At 44.1% G+C, this 22,500-nt stretch overlaps 1 protein-coding gene across 1 annotated transcript in view; it reads right to left on the reverse strand.

Annotated features, from left to right (window-relative positions):
- cubn (cubilin (intrinsic factor-cobalamin receptor)) overlaps positions 1-22,500 on the reverse strand; it is a gene marked incomplete at both ends in the record, with an annotated part of 62,209 nt that overhangs the window by 8,985 nt on the left and 30,724 nt on the right. The window contains 29 exons of the mRNA XM_080855269.1: positions 154-283; positions 1,888-2,076; positions 2,234-2,383; positions 2,828-2,984; positions 3,294-3,481; positions 3,581-3,806; positions 4,176-4,297; positions 4,478-4,627; positions 4,757-4,960; positions 5,320-5,491; positions 5,672-5,859; positions 6,209-6,349; positions 6,852-7,061; positions 7,748-7,926; positions 8,059-8,233; positions 8,592-8,760; positions 9,466-9,656; positions 9,830-9,976; positions 10,357-10,554; positions 10,726-10,918; positions 11,483-11,664; positions 16,276-16,481; positions 16,858-16,990; positions 17,197-17,325; positions 17,621-17,734; positions 17,859-17,975; positions 18,627-18,783; positions 20,990-21,171; positions 22,097-22,271. Coding sequence (XP_080711395.1) covers positions 154-283; positions 1,888-2,076; positions 2,234-2,383; positions 2,828-2,984; positions 3,294-3,481; positions 3,581-3,806; positions 4,176-4,297; positions 4,478-4,627; positions 4,757-4,960; positions 5,320-5,491; positions 5,672-5,859; positions 6,209-6,349; positions 6,852-7,061; positions 7,748-7,926; positions 8,059-8,233; positions 8,592-8,760; positions 9,466-9,656; positions 9,830-9,976; positions 10,357-10,554; positions 10,726-10,918; positions 11,483-11,664; positions 16,276-16,481; positions 16,858-16,990; positions 17,197-17,325; positions 17,621-17,734; positions 17,859-17,975; positions 18,627-18,783; positions 20,990-21,171; positions 22,097-22,271 — 4,874 coding nt within the window. The remainder of the gene's footprint in view (positions 1-153; positions 284-1,887; positions 2,077-2,233; positions 2,384-2,827; positions 2,985-3,293; positions 3,482-3,580; positions 3,807-4,175; positions 4,298-4,477; positions 4,628-4,756; positions 4,961-5,319; positions 5,492-5,671; positions 5,860-6,208; positions 6,350-6,851; positions 7,062-7,747; positions 7,927-8,058; positions 8,234-8,591; positions 8,761-9,465; positions 9,657-9,829; positions 9,977-10,356; positions 10,555-10,725; positions 10,919-11,482; positions 11,665-16,275; positions 16,482-16,857; positions 16,991-17,196; positions 17,326-17,620; positions 17,735-17,858; positions 17,976-18,626; positions 18,784-20,989; positions 21,172-22,096; positions 22,272-22,500) is intronic.

Here is a 22,500-nt window from a genome sequence, read left to right on the forward strand (position 1 = left end):
CCATCCACTAGCCCAGTGTGGTCCTATAAGTCACCCATCCACTAGCCCAGTGTGGTCCTATAAGTCACCCATCCACTAGCCCAGTGTGGTCCTATAAGTCACCCATCCACTAGCCCAGTGTGGTTGTATCACTTATCCACTGGCCCAACTCACTTGAGGTCGACGACACGGTTGTTGCTGACCATGATCTGGTAGGTGCAGTTGATGTTGTGATGGTAGTCAGTGTGGCTGAGGGCGGGGCTCATGACCGTTCCCGCCGTGCCATTGAAGATCCCCCCACAAGCTGGAACAAAGGAATCACGTAGTCACTAACTGGAAACCTTACTTTAACCTTACTTTAAAATCATTTTAAAGACTATCTACAAAATACATAGTCAATTTCACCTTGTGTGAACCATACACTAATAGACTTTCTGTATTATTCAATAAAGGCATTCATTTTCAACTGTTTGTGATGAAAAAATGGCCACTGCCTGCAAACAATGATAATCAGATCACAGGCTTTTTGAGTTGTGTATTTGATCCCAGTGGATCAGAGATCATGGCCTCTCTCTCTGTGTGAGCAATGAGTCATCTTTAGGCCCTGCCATATTAGATGAGGACTGCTGTCCCCTGCTTTTTCAGACGCCCATAATGGCTGCTTTGTTTGATGTCTGAAAGGGTGCTGATGGCGTTTTGAGAGGTATGTGGCCTACTCCAATAGTGTCGCCACAAGCAACAATTAAAATGGCCAGAGTTCAAGAGGGTAAATGAACGATGCCGTTTCCCAAATATGAACGAAACTGTCCATCTCTGTGTGGGCTGTGTGTGTCTTTATTTGCAAGCCGGTACACAAGCATGTGATTGTTTATTCACATATGTGAGTGTCAAGCTATGTGTGTTTGTGTTTGTGCTTGTGTGTTTGTGTATTTGTGTACCACACTGGCATTCCCCTACGTATCCACATATTCCCAATGTGCCGGGTCCTCTCTCTCAAATCCCCCCCAATTGTTCCAAAAGCGCAGCGTCTTCCCATTCCGCGCATTCCCACATTGCTGGGGCTCAGCGCGTCGCTCCTGTATTCTTCTCCCTCGTAAACAACCCCCTGTGCCCGCACCCTCCCCCAGGCCAGCCGCCAGGACCCAGCCCAGAGCGCCAGCGGACCGAGCTCTGGCCAGCAGGCCTATGGGCCAATCAATACCAGGCCTCACAGCCTGACCCCTGACCCCTGAGCCCTGACAACCCTCCTCACACCCAGATCTTTATCTGAGGAAAGGAACTAATCTGAGATCTTTATCTGAGTAAAGGAACTAATCTGAGATCTTTATCTGAGTAAAGGAACTAATCTGAGATCTTTATCTGAGGAAAGGTACCAATCTGAGATCTTTATCTGAGTAAAGGAACTAATCTGAGATCTTTATCTGAGGAAAGGAACTAATCTGAGATCTTTATCTGAGTAAAGGAACTAATCTGAGATCTTTATCTGAGTAAAGGAACTAATCTGAGATCTTTATCTGAGTAAAGGAACTAATCTGAGATCTTTATCTGAGTAAAGGAACTAATCTGAGATATTTATCTGAGTAAAGGAACTAATCTGAGATCTTTATCTGAGTAAAGGAACTAATCTGAAATCTTTATCAAAGTAAAGGTACCAATATTGTGCATCACTGGATACAAGACAAACTTGAGATGCTGTACGAGGCATGTTTTAACAACTGAACAGGAACCGTGACAGCACTTAAGCACACTGTTTGGCTTCATGTCTGGTGTCTTTTGAAGACTGACCTGTCATCATCTGTTTAGGTGGTAATCAGTTCATTTACACTGGTACTTATATACAGACAGATTCTGGCACAACCAGGTATTGCTTTGTTTGATGCCATTTGGAAGGAAGGGTGGTATGCTTACGGATGGCTGTGTACTCCGCTAAGAAACCGCGTTCCTGCACGACGGAATCGGAGTAGAAGTTGATAAGCATGGGACCAAATGTGGAGAAGGTTCCGGGGATGGTGTGGCCGCAAAGAGTGGCCATAGGGTTTGTTGCCATGGACACATCATTGTAGATCTTCACTCCATCGTAGGTACATGTGGAGTGAGCTAGAAACACCAGACAAAACATCAGAGCGACAAGGATACATCGGGAAGAGGGCAAACTTCAAACTTTTTAAACCATTTCACTTTTTTGTTAACTGAAATGTAAAAGTAAGTCAGACTAAATATCCCTTGTTATACAGAAAATTGAGGCGACTCCTACCTTCTACTTGGAAGGTCTTGAATTTGAGAACGATGACAGTCTGATCTCCAGCATCAATCAGGTAATTGCAGTTGGAACGGAAGGGGTAGTCCTCAGGATAGTTGGGAGAAACAACACGACCCTGGGGCGCAGTGAAGTTCGCTCCACAGCCTGAGAAAACGAAGATATTAATAAATGCTTTTATGCTATTTGTAGCATGCTACACCTTCATTTCTCATTTTACTTCTTCTGGTGAACTATACAGTAATGGAAGGCAGGTAGAACGCCTTACTATACTCTTGTCATACTTAGCCAATCAGTTTACTCCAGAATCAATCTCTACATAATGTTTTTTTTTTCTTTTTTTTCTTTAAGATTTATTTTTGGGCTTTTAGCCTTTAATCAGACATGATAGTGAAGGTAGACAGGTAATGATGAGCTGGGGTCGGGAAATTACCACAGGTCGGATTCGAACCAGGGTCCCCGCGGGTGTTCAGACCCATACACGGTCAGGGAATCTGCTTGCGCTACAGCTCCCCCCCCTACATATGTTTCTGAGTTCCTTATCAGACCACTGGGGGAGCTGCAGGAACAGCTACGTGAAGCAGCACTCACGTGTGGTGTATGCGAAACTGAAGCCCTTGCCAGCGCTCTCTGAGGACTGGAAGCGAGCGGTGATGGTGTTGAAAGGAGCGATGACGGGAGCCGGTGCGGTGCTGCCGCAGCCGGTGGCCAGGAGCCCGGTGTTCGTCTCCTCGTCGCCAGACCACACCTAGAAACGGCGAAGAATATGACTGGAAGTGTAAGAAGTTGTATTTACTTTGAAAAACGTATAAAAAAGAGAAAATATTTCTTAGTGTTTGATTGGGGATTGTTGGAGACTTTCTGTAGACAAGGGTGATTTGTGGTAATGCTAGTCATTTCAAATTCTTCAGGAATAACAGAATGCAAAAAACTTAATCAAAGACATAATATAATCAGCTGCTACCCCTCTGAGATATTGCAGTGTACTCCCTCCAATAGCTACCTTAATGAAGCTGTTCTGGCTGAGATGTTGCAGTGTACTCCCTCCATTAACTACCTTAATGAAGCTGTTCTGGCACTGTCCAGTGGAGTCGGGAATCTGGAACTCGCTGTTGAAGCTCAACTCCAGATGGTTCCCTTCGTGGGCGATGACGGTCCAGGAGCACTCACTGTTGGCTGGGAAGTTCTGCGGGTAGTTGGGGGATTTGATAGTGCCACTGTCCTCGTGAATGATCCCACCACAACCTACAGAAAGCAGCAAAAGTTCTCAAGGGGCTTCAAGGTAACAACCAGCAGAGACACTCCATTCTGTGAAATACCATTTTCAATTAAATCCTGTTTTACCTGAGGAGTCGGCAGACCAAGTGGCTATGAAACCTCCGCGCGAAACAACGCTGTCGGCCAGGAAGACCACGGCCAGCTTGTTGGATCCTGATTGGACCGTCCCAGGAGAGTTCTCTCCACAGTACTGGCCAATGAGGGGTGAGCCTGGAGATCCTCCATTGAAGATGGTGACAGAGTCCCACCTACATGTGCTATGTTCTTCCACATGGAAGTAACTGAAGGTGAGCTGGACAAAAAAAATAAAAATGCTTTAATGTGGTTAACATAAATGTAAAAATGCCAGGTTCCACACAAAGACAACATGGACCAACAAAGGGTTATTGGCCACTCATGAAAGTAGCTGAAATAAAACACGAGTTATTCAGTCTTAGAGAGCCTGTGATTAATATTTCTGTGAGGAACTCTTCAAGTCAAGTCTTTTTATTGTCAGGTACACATAACAACAGAGTTGGACTGGGCACTGAAATTCTTAGGACAGGACACCATACCACACTACCATAACATAACAGACATAACATATAAACATATAAGTACTTCAACATGATATAACATAACTTAACAATAAGTACTGAACATGTTCGAGTGTCCCACTCACAGTTATAGTGTGGCCCTGCGGGGCCTCGAGGAGCCAGGCACAGCGGCTGGGCCCAGGGTAGTTGTTGGGGTAACCAGGGCTGGCAATCATGCCACCCTCTCCAGTCTGCCAACCACCACAGTCTGGAGGAGGGAAAAGAACAAACAGAACAGCTCAGGATCAGAATCTCTGCTCAATCATGCTCTCTACGTGAGGGGGCAAAGATAGTTCTGAGATATCTTTGACATCTTACAATTCAGACAAGAATGTGTTTGACTGTAAAATGGGAATGTTTAGGTGGCTTAAGAGAATAGTCCGCCTACCTGAGAAGTAATATGTGGCCTTAAAGCCGGTATCTACTTCAGAACTGTCAGACAGGAAGTGCACCCAGAGCTCGGGGGTGAAGACCACTATTGGCACTCCAGGAATCGTTTGACCACAGAAGCGGGCCAAGAACTCCCCATTGGAGTCTCCTACAGGAACAAACAGCAACAAAATATTTCAGTATCTCTTCGTTACCATTACCTCCCTGAAGTATGTACTAAAATAAAATATCACAGTGCCCTCTTTGTGCTTGGAGATGGAACTGCAACTTGGCTTACCCAGACGGAATTCAATGTAGTCAGACTCGCAGGTCTGATGATGTTCCAAGTGTAGGTCGTTTATTATGACCACGATGGAGGAGTTCACGTGCTGGGGATTCTGAAGCAGCCACTCACAGTTCAGGTTGTTGGTGTAGTTTCCTACGCTGTAGTTTGGTGATGTGAAGTTTCCGCCATCTGGGCCTGGGACCAGACCTCCACACACTGTGAGAAAGAACCATGATGTGCAGAACTGTCAGTACAATCCAGAAAATGAAATAAATGAAAAGTGAAATAAATTAATTTGAAAATCTCCGTTTTCAGTGTCCTAATACGCCGTATTAGTGTGGACGGTAAATGCAAACGCAGACAAATGTATGCGTTTCTACATTTACCCGGGCTAGTGTGGATGCATTGTTTAGGTTCAGGTTGAAGCAAAACAAGGCAAAACCCCAGATGTCACTATACAAGAAATAAATCAAATTTTCAAAAGCCACATAAACACTCTGCATTATTAATGGTTCTGTTTTGCATCTCCGGGCTCCTAAGCACATTTGCCCCACCCCCCACCCCCCTACTCTTACCTGCCTCCTCATCAGAGGAGTAGTCAGCTGTGAAGCCACCATTGGACCCGGAGGAATCAGTGCGGAAATAGACTGTCATGGTGCTCCCGGAGGACTTGATCTCCAGGCCAGCAGGAACGGTGCCACAGAGTCGCTCCAGGCGCGGAGCATTGGACACAACCCCATTGAAGACCTTTCGAAAGGCAAAGACTCACAGCGTCAGCACTACAGTATCTTTCACCGACACACTCAAAAAACCATCGCTCCCTGAAACTTTTATGAGTACATTACAGCAGCTTCAGTGGTGCACCATTTCCTGAACCCTCGAAAAGTAAAAACTAGGAAACTGTGGGAACTAGGGAAAGGGCCTCACATCCACGTAGTCATAGTTGCAGGAGCTGGAGCCAGTGCCCTCGAGCCGGAGGTCATTGATGGTGAGGGTGACCCTGCGCCCTGGGGGCACGGTGATGTACCAGCGGCAGGTGCGGCTGTGGGGGTACAGGTTGGGGTAGTTGGGCGACGAGATGGTGCCCGTGGGGAGATTGAGATCCCCTCCACATCCTGTGGTACAGACAACAAGAGAAACAGATTGGCTTTGGCAAACTGAAAACACTGGGATAGAGAAATAGATAGGAGAAGACACAGAGAAATCGACAGGGGAAAGAAATAATTTTCACAGAACATGATTAAGGGGACATGCTAAGCTAGAAAAGATAGATAGGAGAAAACACAGAGAAACCCTCAATTCATTTTCACAGAACATGACTTAGCTGACATGCTAAGCTAGAACATGATAAAGCGGACATGCTAAGCTGTGTCATGGATTTTTTTGTCTGGCATTCCTCCTGAGGTTTCATCTACAGGCCACCAGTTGTTTCTGCACAAAGAGTTTGTCAGAGAGGCCACCTACCCTCCACACTGGCAGTAAATGCGAGGCTGAAGCCTGGCGCGTTGCCACTGCTGTCGCTGACAAACTTCACATAGGCAAAGCTGTCGCCGGTGTCCATGGGAGCGGGCACACTGTTACCACAGTGCTTCCCCAGCAGCCGGCCTGGGCAGAGGGCGAAGGAAAAACAATCAGAGAGGAGCTCAACCAAAGAACAACAGAGGTGTCAATGCATATGTAATGCAAATGGACGCCATGTCAAAATCAAAAAAGTAATTTGTGGATGGACGTGTGGTCTAGTAAATAAAATGTTTCCAAAGCATGTTTTGTCTAGTCGTGTGTGTTGTCTCTTCTTATCACAGGGCGTTGTTTGATATTGTGCACAGTGTGTTTTCTCTTCTTATCACAGGGCGTTGTTTGATATTGTGCACTGTGTGTTGTCTCTTCTTATCACAGGGCGATGTTTGATATTGTGCACTGTGTGTTGTCTCTTCTTATCACAGGGCGATGTTTGATATTGTGCGCAGTGTGTTGTCTCTTCTTATCACAGGGTGTTGTTTGATATTGTGCGCTAGTTGTCTCTTCTTATCACAGGGTGTTGTTTGATATTGTGCGCTGTGTGTTGTCTCTTCTTACGACAGGGCGATATTTGATATTGTGCGCTCACCCGAGGCGTTGTACTCGCGGACCTCCACGTAGTCACTGGTGCATCCTGAGGAGCTGGTCAGGTTGAGTGTGGTGTAGGAGATGGTGAGGTAGTGGCCTGTGGGACCCTCCAGGTACCACTCACAGTTGGATCCGTCAGGGTAGTTGGCGTCGGGGAAGCCAGGGCTACGTATAGCCCCGCTCTGGCCAATGTAAGTCCCTCCGCAGGTGGCTGGGAGTCAAAAGGGATCGCAATTTAAAATATCATCACTTCAGTTTCATATATTCACATCTCCTTTTTGCTGTATCAAGTTTAAAAACAAAAACTACAAACTATGTGAAATGCAGCTAATGAAAGTATACAAATACACAAAGGATGCCTTATAGCACTGTACTTTCATGTTACCAAAAGTGATAGTGTGCTTTGTTGATATGATTTGTTATATGAATATATCTCGTGTGAGTTGGGGGGTGGGGGGGTTAAGACAAGTTTGTGATATGTTATGGCATATATGCTTAATAAGAACGTATAAAATATTTTAATCCCAATTTAAACCAATACAACATTTTTTAATTACATTTAAAAAAAACTACAAACTACATGAAATGCAGCCCATGAAAGTATACAGATATACAAAGTAGGCTTTAGCAGCACTGTACTTTCATGTCACCAAATTATAAAAATGATGGAATGCCGCTCATAATGTTCAAGGTGTAACTTTATATCTAGCCAACCTCTCTATGTATACATCATCATTTTTTTTTAATACATTTTTTTTTTATTTGTTCATCTGGGTTTTGACAAGAGTACAATCAACATGACGCATTTACGGTACCTTATTACTCAGTGTAAAACACAGTGTACATCATTTCTATTCAAGAGTCATTAAGTGGGAGGTTTTTTGAAAGCACACTCACCAATGGAGTACTTGGCCTTGAAGCCCTTGTGTGTGACACTGGTGTCGGTACGGAACCGTAGGTACATCACAGAGCCTGTGGAATGTTGGGTAGATGGCCTCGTGTTTCCGCAAAGCCTGGCTATGGGGTCTGCATCGGAGCTAGAGCCATCACGGATCTCCAGATAGTCATATCTACACCTGTGAGAGAGGATACAGGGGTCAGGTGCGTTGATGTGGGACTGTCACCAAACTGGTACCATATACGAAACATAGGTAGAAACATTGGTCTTTTCTTCACAACATCAATAAGTGTTTCTTTTAGTCTCGTACTGTGAATTAGTCTCAATGTAAAACTCGTCCTCGAAGTCCAGCTGTACTGCCTCCCCATTGGGCACGGAGATGACCCAGATGCAGTCGATGTTCTGGGGGTAGTTGGAGGGGTAGTTGGGCGATGTGATGTAGCCTGGTGGATCTGAGTCCCCCAACTCAATGAATCCTCCACAAGCTGTCCGAAACACAAATAGTCACTTAAATGTAGTCCATAAAGGAACAGAAGAAAACAGACCTGGTCTGGATGTTTTTTATTCCTGTTGTTGCTAGGCTACATCTATGTCCAGAGTCTACAAACAGCATCCCGTATGACCATCCCATAATGCCAATGATGACTAAAAGGTCAGAGTAGAAGTAGTGCTTTTTAACAGACACACTTCTACAGTAAATAATTTAACAAATTTCACAAAATGTTCCTTACGGCTTATGTCTTTTCAGAATAAAATTCTCAAACACATTTTTCACAGCGTATCAGACAGTCCAAAGGCTTGCCGTCTGAAAGAGGAAACGTTTTAAAGCTCCAAACCCCTTACCCTGACTGTGGGCCTCGAATGTCAGCTTGAAGCCTTGGCCCTCATTGGTGCCGTCAGAGATGAAGCGCACATGGAGGTCGTTGTCTGTGGTTTGGACGAAGGACGGGGCGGAGGATCCACACAGGCGGCCACCGAGCGGAGGAGCTGAGGCGTCAGGCCCGTTCCTCAGCTGGGACACAACCAGATGAGTTTAATGACCCAACATTGTCTAATCTTAATTATGTACAGCATCTACTACAGTTCTCTGGAATCATGAACCTGTGGCATAGAGGTATGGTTTAGCACATATGGCAAATGCGCGTCGGGGTCCTGTTCATCCCTTCGGGATTTATTTTCGGATAACGATCGCCAGACAATTCATTATCCCTCACATAGTCAATAGTCTAGTGCATATTGCTTGGCTATACAGAGGACCATAGATATGGCTTTCAGCACTCTTCATATGGCCAGGAGTAGCGCTAGTCCCTGGTTAGGAAACCAACCTGTTTATTAAGATGATGGGCAATCATCCTATCACACCTAACTTACTCGTGCCTCAAGGCTTCTTACTCACCTCCAGATAGTCCCTAGAGCTGTCAATCATCTTATTACACCCAACTTCCTAATGCCTCAAAGCTTCTAACTCACCTACACATAGTCCCCAGAGCTGCCAATCATTACACACAACTTACTCGTGCCTTAAGGGGTCTCACTCACCTCTACATAATCCCCAGAGCTGCCAATCATCCTATCACACCCAACTTACTCATACCTCAAGGCTTCTTACTCACCTCCACACTGAACTCAGAGTTGCCATCATTACACAAATAGTCCCTAGAGCTGTCAATCATCCTATCACACACCCCTTCCTCGTGCCTCAAGGGGTCTCACTCACCTCTACATAGTCCCCAGAGCTGCATCCTGAGCCGAAGCCCTGCACCTGGAAGGGGCTCTGGAAGTTGACAAACACCCTGAAGCCGGGGGTGACCATCACGTGCCAACTGCAGTCCTGGCCAGGAGGGTAGTTCTGGGGGTAGCGAGGAGTGCTGATCACCCCTCTATCTGCGTGGATCAGCCCACCACAACCTGTCCAAAGAGAGAGAAAATGATACATATATGATGAGCACCCATATGATGAGCCAATCATTAATTAATGAATTGCCTTACATCTGTCCCTAAGTAAGTCATACAATGGTCAGAACGAAAGGCCAAACTGTATTTAACATCCATCTTGAATCTGACATGGGCTGAACCATCACCTCTTGAGTAGGAGGCGTTGAAGCCCTGCCGGACGACACTGCTGTCAGTGGTGAAGCGGATGAACATGGCGTCCCCCGTGGAGTGGATCGGTCCCGGCAGCTCTCGGCCACACAGCTTTGCCAGCAGGGGTGACAGATTGGTCTCGCCTGAGAAAACAGACAATTTACCAATCCTCAAGATTAAAACAAGCAAATTTGGCTGCCAGTGCGTTAAGCAAATTTGGCTTGTTAAGATTTCTTAAAATAAGTAATATTTGCTTGAAATAAGCAAAAATAACCTTACCAAGAAAGCACTAGGTAAGTACAATTTAGCTAGAAACAAGACCAACTAGATTTTTTCATCTCAATATAAGAGTAATAACACTAGGTTAGAAAAGCATTTTTGCAGTGCAGGGATGTGTTACAGCAACTGTCTCAGGGGCCGTTTACATGAAGCCTAGTTTGTCTGCGTCCGAAATGAAACTTATACAGATAGCCTCCTATCGTAAGGACGAACACTCTCTATCAAATAGCCGTATCACTCTCACCATCTCTGATGTCCAGGCTGTCGAAGTAACAAGTGGATGCATCTTCAATGTCCATGAACAGCAGATTCAGCTCCACGATGGAGTCCGGAGAACGGATTACCCATGAGCAATCAAGGTTGAGCTGATAGGGGTCTGGCCAGTTAGGAGAGAAGAGGAACCTGGGTGTGTCTTCGGGTATAAGGGCTCCACCACAAGCTCCTGGGAATGCAAAGGACAAAATGAAGTTAGGGCACACACACACACACACACACACACACACAGATGAAAACCGAGAAAGAATCACTTTCATACCACAATAGAGAAATACCCAATATCCATGGGTAAGAAAAACATCTTCACTTTTGAAATATAATTTGATAATCCCCCTACCTGGAGCAATAGTTGGTATGGGTCCTGTGCTCTGGACAGCTGTCCATTCGATCAGGAATCCCCTGCCTCCAATCACATTGTCTGACTTGAACTCCAGTGTCATTACACTCCCTGAGCTCCTGACTGGGCCGGGCAGGGACAGGCCACAGAACGCGCCCAGGGGTATGGCATGCACATTGGGTCCATCGAAAATCTGAGAGGAAGATAGATAGATAGATGGATACTTTATTGATCCCGAGGGGAAATTAAGGTCATCCAGTAGCTTATACACTTAACTCACAAACATACATACATGAATCACAAAAAAAACAATACACATAGGGAGAACATGCACACAGGGAGTGGGGTGTTGACAGGTACAGGTTTCTTTTTTTTTGATAGATGGATACTTTATTGATCCCGAGGGATAAATCTGAGAGGTACACAGAGGCAGAAGCATGAATTAGATTTTGCTATGTGCCCAGTGAAGGAAAACAACCCATTGTTGCTGGTTAGTGTGGGACAGCGGTTAAAGTTGATTTAAACACGTAGATAAAATCTCTTCCTGACCATGAAACCTTTGCATCGACCTACAAAATAATAAAATACTTTGATACTCTAGGTTATTATTGTAAGGAAACCCTTTTTCAGTTTCATAATAAATCTTGTAAGTCTTGGACTACTGGACAAAAGCTCTTCTTAAGCTCAACTGAGATTGTATTTGTATTACATGTATGTTAAGTAGTAATCAGCTTGGCAAAAGCTCAGAAAAGCATACCCTGAGGTTGTCATAGTAGCAGTCAGACAGATCCTCGATGTCAATCTCTAGAAAGCGGAGGCTGATGTAGAAGTCTGAGTCCACAGAGATGGTCCAGCGGTAGTCTGCATTCGTGGGGTACGTGCGCGGCCAGAGGGGTGACGCGATCTGTCCTGAGGAGCCAGTGATCTCGTTCCCAAACACTACAAAAGATGATAGGATGGGGAGTTCAAGGACAGACACAGCTTACGGATACACAGCAAAATCGCCAGTGTTAATTCAACTCCCATAGTGTTAAATTCAACACTTTTCCAGTGTTTATATAATCCTCACTGATTCAGAGTTAAATCAACACTTTGCAAAGTGTTAATATTTTAACTACATTGTGGTGTTAAAAATCTAACACTCTAAGTGTTAATTTCTACACTGTACTGTGTTAACTCTTTTCACTGGGAGTGTTATTCCATAACACTTGTGGTGTTGTTGAGTACACTTTTAAGTGTTCACTATTACACTGGATAAGGTTAACTATTTTCACTGGGAGTGTTAATTCATAACATCCACAGTGTTATTTATAACACTTTTAAGTGTTTATTTTCACACTCAATTGTGTTAACTCTTTTTCACTTAGTGTTACTTTATAACATTTACAATGTTATTGTATGACACTTTAGAGTGCTCTATGAGTTTTTAAATTCTAATCTGTATTTACTGTCTTATACCTTTACCACATTGAAGTGCAATTGTGTTACTATCAGTGAAAAAAAAATACAGAAAGATGATGACATTACATTCACATTATAATTTTAATACATTCCAAGCACCATCAAAACATTGTACTTTAACAAATAAAATAATGGCATAATGTAAAGTCCATTGTTATTGCCATAAGAACTTTGTAAGTCAAAGGGCTTGTAAATTTCAATAGAATCTGCTCTAATAACATCGTTTTCATCGGTTTCAAAGACTTGATAGGCATGGAAATGCTCACTGAACTTTTCAACAAAAAGCTTGTTAACTATAAGGTGACACTATTGACCAAAACATGGATCTATGCTTTTGATTATGGCTACTCAGAGCGCAAAAATCGTCCAACAAGGGTGAACTTGGACAGTACTGGCAATAGTATAGGCCTCAACTCCATTCAGACTCTTTGTCTAATAAGAAACATTCCTTTAATTTTTGGTGACATTGTGCCAGAAGGAAATCAGAACTAGACCTTGCTATTGCTTTTACTACAAATAACGTAGTGGGATTTGAAAAGTTAATCAGAAGCACCCAGTGAGCTTGTGGCTTGGCAGGGGATGAGTTGTTTGTCCACTGCGATGTAGAAGGTGTCAATTCTGCTTTGGGTTTGGCCAACAGCAAGGATGTATGGTTCGCCAGATCTTTCTTGCAGGTGTTCATCGATGCAGCTGCATGACTAAAAACAAATAAGATACAAAAAAAAAACCATACACTGTTAAGTAAGCCAAGTATAAATGACCCCTTTAGTTTTAAATCATGTTCCTTACTGGACTCCTGAACAATAGGCCTGTACTTAGTCTTGTCAAAAACATACTCCACATGGAGAGGAAAAAAATGAAAGTTCAGAGCTAAAAAAGGGTCTTGTAGGACATTAAAAAGTGAGGGAACTTACAGGATTTACCTTGAGAAAGTGCACCGTTTTGTCTTCTGCTTCCCTTGGACTTATTTTGGTCCTCCTCTTCCGTCCAGCTGAAGGTGGCAAAAGATGAAGCAGTAGCAGTACAGAAGCCATGTCACTATCACAATCTGTTTGGGGTGGAATGTATCAGACAATTTATAAAATGAAAAAGTTAAAATAAAGATTAGTATTGTCAAAAAAACATGCAGCGAAGCGTACCATTGTCATCATTCTCTGCGAGCTTCTCTGCAGCTTTTAGCAAATGACACAGGTCAGTTGACGGAGTCAGCTGGTTGGCCTCTTTGATGAATTTTGGCTTGAATGAGCTGTTTCAACACAAAACAGCAGCAGAAAATCTTGATTGACCTGTTAATCATACACAAGTGTTACATTTAGTCTACGTTACACCAAATGCTGTCCTTCTTATAGCTCCCAACAGCACCCTGAAGCTATAACTGAAGCTGAAGCTATAACTTTGCTTTTATCTTTTTTAATTATTATTTTAGGCCTGCATTTATTTGGGGCAATATTATGGTACTGCATCTTGGATTAGTAACTCTGCACTTCTTTGTGTTAATGGTAGACTAAATTAAACAAGTCAGCCGCAACAGTGATACAGATCTTACCAAGATTGATCAATAATAGAAGTTTTTATTTATTTATTTTTATATGAGACACAATAGTCTACAATAAACTGTGTTACAGGTATAGCCTAGTTTTTTAACATATGAGCTACATCCAGTCTTGTGATATGAGGAGCTGATACATGGGCAACATATCTTGTTAAGCCTCTTAGGATGTCTTACCTTCACTTATGAATTCCAAATAAGTGAAGCTGGCGTGCAATTTGATGTACTTCTTTAAATGGAGGTATTTCACGTTCGGCAGCATGTCCTAAAATTGCACCTGGTGGCGAAAGTAGGGAAAGGGGGTGAAAAACTATATTACCATAAATGTATTACCCATGGTTTAAGTGGCAATGGAAGTTTGTTGCATCCAACAGTGTGCGCTTAACACGCTTCCTACTTTATATAACAAAACATCATTAGTAGCCTACATTGATAAGTGAATTTCTTACATTTGAAACCGGCGGTTCTAACATATGCACAGCTCTGTCTATGACATATTGCTGTCGATAGCTAGTCGTTTTTTTCATATAGCATGGTAGGCTAGATGTTGCATCATATAAAATATCGGCGGCATCGACGACCCTCCCTCCACTGATATATTTCGTTAAGTGTAAAACACTGAATAGTAGCCTATTTCGCTGAAGCCAAAGCAAAGGGGAAAGTCTTCCCTCTGTTCATGCTAATTACTGCTTCCCTTACCATTAGCAAGCAATCAATCCCTATACTGCGTTATCCTTACATGCGTTTGAAGCAGAGTTAAGGGTAACTACTTCGACAACAAAACTTGACTTGAACTGTCTTTAAATTAGATTCTTACCTTTTTAACAGAATATTCCTGACAAGAACGTTCTCTCTCCCCTTTACAACTATGAAAGTGAGCAAAGTGCATTTCCCTGTCGAGCTCACCTTACCACAAGCTGCCAGCTACTAACGTTATGACAAATTCAAATTCTAACGTCTGCGAGTACCCCCGCCCCTCTTCATTCAAAAGGAATAAAATGGCTCGCATTTCTTTTATAACATTAAAATCACTGTTAAGCACTTATTATATGTACATTTATTGTCTCTGTAAAAACCTGTGGAAGATGGTCAGCTAAAGAATCCTGGCGTTTAGGCTACCACACAATTTATTAGTAACCTAAGCTTCCACATTGGCAAAATGTTGCGTGCTTTAGATAAATACCGTTATTAAAAATGATAATATTTAGGCGTAATTATGATTTAAATTAAAACAAATTTAAATTATAATGTATGGTTCTTACCTTAACAACCTCCACGATTGATCTCGACACCAAACTTCTAGCAGCCTCTTCATGCCCGAGAGCGCGTAAAAACCGGATGTAGAAATCAACTCCAAATAAGTGATGGGTATTGACTCCTTGAAATAACCCCAGCTACAGAGCTTTTTCAGCACTGTAAGTGTTACAATAACTCTAAAATCAACACTTGTTAACTCTGATTAGTTAACACCGAACATTTTAACTCAAATTAACACTACCGATTTTGCTGTGTAGGTCACCATTAGAGGGGTGACGCAATCTGTCTTGAGAAGCCAGTGATCTCGTTCCCAAACACTACGTAAGATTCAATTTAATTAAATTCGGTTTTTTTTTATATATATCGCCAAAACAATAAAATTGTCTCAGGGCACTCTAGAGAGCCTAGTGCCTGTACCCCTCTTAGTGGCACTATTTATTGTTTACACACAGGTTTTCGCGATGTCGGCGTCATCTTCGCGACATCTGCACGTAGATGTCGGGGCGCATTTACACACACCGCAGGAAGTTTCTCAGTTTGCCTCTGTTGATAGCGATGTTGCCTAGCAACACTGTCTGTAACATGCCTTACAGATGTCGGGTCGCGTTTACACGCACTTTGAAGATGTCGGGGACCTGTGTGTAAATTGGGCCTTAGAGCAAGCACAATGGCACAAGGGCAAGACAAAAACCCTGTTAATCAGGAAGGAACCTTAAGCAGAACCACGGCACATAAGGGGGGACCAATCTGCTTGAGGTCGGCCGGTAGGAGATAGGAAGGGGGGGGGGGGGGGGGGGGGGGGGGGGGAATAGGAGGATGATATGATGGGGAATTCAAGGACAGACACAGCTTACGGATAGGTCACCATTAGACTATCTAGAAACTGAGTGCTAATAAAGTCCACCCCTACAGCCTTTACTTTACTTTACAGTTTACATTTCGTTGCCTCTGTACCTGTACTCTATGCAATGACAATAAATTGAATCCAATCCAATCCATTCCAATAAATAGACCTTGGGTTGGTATGGGTAGTGATTTGAGTCTGAGAAAAAGAGTTATAATGCATCAACAGATCACAGAGTGGCCATATCACTATATGCCCCACGATAACTGCTGTTATCCACTAATTACAAAATGGTGGACGCTTTATACTTTCTAAGCAGGTGTACAGGGAGGTGCAGCAACAATTAAAAGGGCCCTACATAGCAATACACCATCTTTGAGAGAACCTTTCAGCCATTGTACTGAGACCATATGACCATGTCTTTAACAGGAGTACTCACAGAGGGAGAAGGTGATCCTGAAGCCAGCTCCACTGACAGAGGCATCAGAGACAAACTTGAGCCAGAGCACGTGGCCAATGACAGAGGTGTAATTGGAGGGGAGGGAGTCCCCACAGAAACGACCAATCAGGGGACCTGTGGAGTTCCCCTCACGGATCTCCAGGAAGTCATTGTTGCAGTTGGTACTCGCCTGAAGCTGGAACATTCTAACGAAACATACAAAGGAAAGACAGTCAAGGTTTCATGAACAGCCAGAATGATGGTGCTGTGCAGGGACGTGCACAGGAGTGGGCTAAGGTTGCTCGGGCAACTGCACGTTTGCCCTCCTCGACAGAAGTTGCCCCTCTGAAGGAAATATATAAATTTCCGATCAGGGGACGGGGGCGTGGCAGCAGCGGTTAGTGAGAGTTTAAAATGATATTGGCAACATTTGCGATCAGGGGACGGGGACGTGGCAGCGGCGGTGACTAAATTTAACGTGTTGCCCCTTTTTCCCAGGGCAGAGCAACTGCCCTTCAAAATTCCTGTGCACGTCCCTGGTGTTGGGGGCACGGCAGGATGAGATGAATGAAGGAAGCTCACGTGAAAGACATCTGCAGACGGTTGCCTGGCGAGCTGGAGATTTGCCACACGCACTCGATGTTAGGGGGATAGGCGTCGGGGTAGTTGGGACTGTTGAAGGCGCCAGACTCCATATAGAAGTTTCCACCACAACCTTAGAGACAGGTTGAGATAAACAAGAAAAGAGAAGAGAAGAGGAGAGGAGAGAAGAGAAGAGAAGAGAAGAGAAGAGAAGAGAAGAGAAGAGAAGAGAAGAGAAGAGAAGAGAAGACAGAACATAACAAAAGAGAATTTTAGACTTGTTGGGGCTCTGATGAATTCAGAAGAAATTTCAAATGAAGTATGTTCTGGGTCTCCTACTTGAGGTTGAGGCAGCGTAAGTTGCCCTGAAACCCTTCTTAGCGACAGAGGAGTCAGATATGAAGTTGACAACCAGCCCATCGCTGAATGATGTGACTGGGTGAGGGACCTCTGTTCCACAGTATTTTCCTGAAAGGACAAATTCAAGGTGGATTGAATTCTGGTGGCACAACATCAGTCTTTTAGTTTTTTGCAAAACTGACAAAAAAATGGATGTATTACTTTTTGCATTTTGTCTTTTTAATTATTGCCTGCTAATTTTGTTAATCAAAATTTAAATACAATTCCCTAAATTGGTTATTCTTCCACTCTGAATTACAGGATTTAGGATGATCTGAAAGGCCAAAGTTGAATATTGAGCCTTGGTTGTGATGAGATGAGAGCAGGCGTGGATAAACCAATGAAAAGCGGAGCATCTGTTTACCGACTGATGGTGCCTGGTAGTTATCCCCGTCCAAGACCTCCACGTAGTCATGGGAGCAGTTGGCATTGACCCTCTCCAACTCAAAGTCAGTGAACGACAGGGTCACGTGGTTAACTTCATAGAGTCAAGGTTAAAAAGAATAGACAGAATAAAATAGAAGTACGGGCATCAGAATAACAGTGAAAACAGATGACATGAATGTGTGCGGTGAAATGCCCCAGTATCATTGGCTACGTACATGGCTCCTGAGCTCTGATGATCCAGCTGCAGTTCTGATTGGCTGGGTAAGGGTAAGGATAGCGGGGGGAAGCAATAGCTCTACCAATGTCATCAGCCATAATAGTGGACCCACATGCTGTAACACAACACAGGGTTTCAGATTGTTTCCAAAAAAAAAAACCATGATGAGATATGAACAAACAACCCAACGGATATATTTCATTTATTTTAATAACACCTCTGAGTATTTATTCACCATACATCTGCATTGCATTGCGCATTTTTCTATAAATGTTACACTTCACATCATGTGTTAACATATATACAGCAGCATTCACCCGTGGCATTAAATTGCAGAAGGTGACATAATTTCCTTCATGGAAATGTAAATATGAAAATTAATGATCTCATGGTAAGACCCAGGGAACACTTTGTGTGTGAAAAAAGTTGTGCTCTCCCCCTTTACGCTTGTCAGCAAGAACGTATTTATTGACATTCATCACCCATCATGTTTGTCTGCACAGGTTAAAGTAGATAAAGCTCATATTGAGTGAGCAGGCCTACTCAGCATGTGGTACAGGATGTAGAGAAGTCATCTGGCAATCAGGGGGTTGCTAGTTCAATTCCCTGTCAAAGCGTTCTTGAGCAAGACACCGAACCCCTAAGTGCTCCTGATGTGCAGTGTCCCATCAGTGTAAATGTAAAATGTGTAAACATCCTTGTAAGTCGCTTTGGATAAAAGCGTCTGCTAAATGACAAAATGTAAATGTAATGTAAATGTACTCACCCTCTGAGAACTGGGCGCTGAAGCCGCGGTGGGCGCGGCTGCTGTCGGAGCGGAATCGGACGTGGATGACGTTACTCGTGGAGCTGATGGCGGCTGGACGCACTGAGCCACAGACCTTCGCCAACAGAGGGAACGCTGCACTGGGGCCATCATTCATCTACACCACAGAGGAAGTACATGAAGAAAGAAAGGATGAAAGAAAGAAAAGAAAGAAAATGGAAAAAAAGATTCGGGTGAAAATGTCTTTCAGGCCATTTCCAATACAGTTTGCTTCTGCTTAAATGGTACTAGGTGGTATTGAACACCATTCCAATGTTGGTGTTTTGTCTTTCACTGGAGCAGACCCCCCGTTCAGACCCTCACTAGAGCGGAACACTCGTGCAGACCCTCACTAGATCAGACCCCCCCGTTCAGACCCTCACTAGAGCGGAACACTCGTCCAGACCCTCACTAGATCAGACCCCCCGTTCAGATCGTCACTAGAGCGGACCCCTCGTGCAGACCCTCACTAGAGCAGAACACTCGTGCAGACCCTCACTAGAGTGGAACACTCGTGCAGACCCTCACTAGAGTGGAACACTCGTGCAGACCCACTAGAGTGGAACACTCGTGCAGACCCTCACTAGAGTGGAACACTCGTGCAGACCCTCACTAGAGCAGAACACTCGTGCAGACCCTCACTAGATCGGAACACTCGTGCAGACCCTCACTAGAGCAGAACACTCGTGCAGACCCTCACTAGTTCAGACCCTCACTAGAGCGGACCAGTCGTGCTAGACCCTCCCAGTGGGCCCTTCCATGACACACCATTACTAAAACCCACCACTGGCCCTCAGGGTCACACACTGACTGAACTACTGTTCGTACCAGACCACAGGATGATAAAGAGTGTACAGCAGAAGACATATGGCAGAGGAATAGGACATTGAGGATAATCAACCGATGGCAGAGGACACAGAATCAAAAGAACAGTTAGACAATACAAATGAAACTAAAAGGATGGGCTTAGTTATTTGTTAAAAGTTGAAGCAATCAAATACAAATGAAAAATGGCCCAGATATAATGGGTGGTGTATAATAAGAATGATGAGAAATGAGATGACTCATTAGTTGGAGTCAAAGCCAGTGTATTGTTGTAGATGACGGGTGTCTGCTCAGACAGACTGAGTGATTGTGGTCACCCCTAAAAAGTGGTGACAGACATCAGCTACTATGTCAGCTGCTGTTCTGGAAGATGAGTGCATCAGTGCTGCCCAAGACCATAGTTCTGAGGTTAAAGTACAACATCCAAAAAGATGCCAGGACCATGACTATCTTGACGAAGCCTAAAATCAATGAAACCATGCAAAATGCCATGCCATAAGGCTATTAAACAACTTTTTGACCAAAAATGACAAAAACCTCTTTGTCCATTCAGTCAACATCAAGTCTTTTTTGCTGAATCACAAAGAGCTCCATTTTGAAGAGGACTAAAGCAGGTCCTCTGGACCAGTTCTATCCTAGTGAGGACATTAGTTCTATCCTAGTGAGGTCATTGGTTCTATCCAAGTGAGGACATTAGTTCTATCCTAGTGAGGTCATTGGTTCTATCCTAGTGAGGACATCGGTTCTATCCTAGTGAGGACATTAATTCTATCCTAGTGAGGACATCAGTTCTATCCTCTGGGACAGTTCTATCCTAGTGAGGACATCAGTTCTATCCTCTGGGACAGTTCTATCCTAGTGAGGACATTAGTTCTATCCTCTGGGACAGTTCTATCCTAGTGAGGACATTAGTTCTATCCTAGTGAGGACATTAGTTCTATCCTCTGGGACAGTTCTATCCTAGTGAGGACATTAGTTCTATCCTCTGGGACAGTTCTATCCTAGTGAGGACATTAGTTCTATCCTCTGGGACAGTTCTATCCTAGTGAGGACATTAGTTCTATCCTAGTGAGGACATTAGTTCTATCCTCTGGGACAGTTCTATCCTAGTGAGGACATTAGTTCTATCCTAGTGAGGACATTAGTTCTATCCTCTGTGACAGTTCTATCCTAGTGAGGGCATTAGTTCTATCCTAGTGAGGACATTAGTTCTATCCTCTGGGACAGTTCTATCCTAGTGAGGACATTAGTTCTATCCTAGTGAGGACATTAGTTCTATCCTCTGGGACAGTTCTATCCTAGTGAGGACATTAGTTCTATCCTAGTGAGGACATTAGTTCTATCCTCTGGGACAGTTTTATCCTAGTGAGGACATTAGTTCTATCCTAGTGAGGACATTAGTTCTATCTGAGTGAGGACATTGGTTCTATCCTAGTGAGGTCATTGGTTCTATCCAAGTGAGGTCAGAGGTCATAGGTCAACAGGGGTCGTGCACTCACTTCCACATAGTCCCAGGTGCAGGAGGCGTGGCTCTCGATGTCCAGGTCTGTGAAGTTGAAGAGGACCCGGTGGCCCTCGTCCACAGTGATGACCCAGGAGCAGTCCACATTGTTGGGGTAGTTGTTGGGGTATGAGGGCGAGTGGATCTCACCGCTGGGGGCATTCACTGCACCACCACAGCCTGTGGAAGACCATACATATTATGTGCTACTTTAGTTGGAGTAATCATGTCTGTGAGGTGTATTTTAGTTGGCTGATTTCACATCTGAACTGCTCATAGGTTGTCTGACTGTCTGAACTTCTAATTGGCTGTCTGAATGTCTGAGCTGCTCATTGGCTGTCTGACTGTCTGAACTTCTCATTGGCTGTCTGTCTGTCGTAACATCTTATCGGCTGTCTGAATATCTGAGCTGCTCATTGGCTGTACGATTGTCTGAACTTCTTCTTTGCCGTCTGAATCTCTGAGCTGCTCATAGGCTGTCTGAATCTCTGAGCTGCTCATAGGCTGTCTGAATCTGTGAGCTGCTCATTGGCTGTCTGAATGTCTGAGCTGCTCATTGGCTGTCTGAATCTCTGAGCTGCTCATAGGCTGTCTGAATGTCTGAGCTGCTCATTGGCTGTCTGAATCTCTGAGCTGCTCATAGGCTGTCTGAATGTCTGAGCTGCTCATTGGCTGTCTGAATCTCTGAGCTGCTCATAGGCTGTCTGAATGTCTGAGCTGCTCATAGGCTGTCTGAATGTCTGAGCTGCTCATTGGCTGTCTGAATGTCTGAGCTGCTCATAGGCTGTCTCAATGTCTGAGCTGCTCATAGGCTGTCTGAATGTCTGAGCTGCTCATTGGCTGTCTGAATGTCTGATTTAGCTGTTCCAGCTAAGGGGGGCCATTTGTGCATGATTTAGGTTGAGATGCATGTATATAAGCATGTATGTAGCTTTGTGCATATTGTATGTAACTGTCTACACTGTTGTTTGTGTGTGTTGTGTGTGTGTGTGTGTGTGTGTGTGTGTGTGTGTGTGTGTGTGTGTGTGTGTGTGTGTGTGTGTGTGTGTGTGAGTGTGTGTGTGTGTGTGTGTGTGTCATTGGATTTGTGTGTAGTAAGTCTTACCCCCATGGATTTCCTCATATTTTGCATTGAACCCACGGCCACTGACGTAGGCATCACTCTTGAAGCGGACGGTCATTAGATTGCCCGTGCTGGACACCACTAACGGGTTGCCAGGGGGACGGGTGGTGCAGAGCTGAGCCAGACGTGGGGCCGACAGGTCAGGTCCACCATACACCTGCAAAGGGTCAAGGTTCAAAGGTCATTACAAACTAGAGGTCACTACAAACTATAGATTACAATGCTTTGTAATGTATAGTTTGCAAAGATGTTTGCAAAAAAGTTGCCGTTTCATCCAATATCAACTAGCCTACCATATTTCCAAAAATACCATTGCTATTCTGAGACATTCCACTGGTGCACAACTGCAAGAAAAATGAATAATGTACATGTCTGACTGTTTCCAT

Source organism: Sprattus sprattus (genome assembly GCF_963457725.1).
Source record: "Sprattus sprattus genome assembly, chromosome: 17".
NCBI classification, from domain to species: Eukaryota; Metazoa; Chordata; class Actinopteri; order Clupeiformes; family Clupeidae; genus Sprattus; species Sprattus sprattus.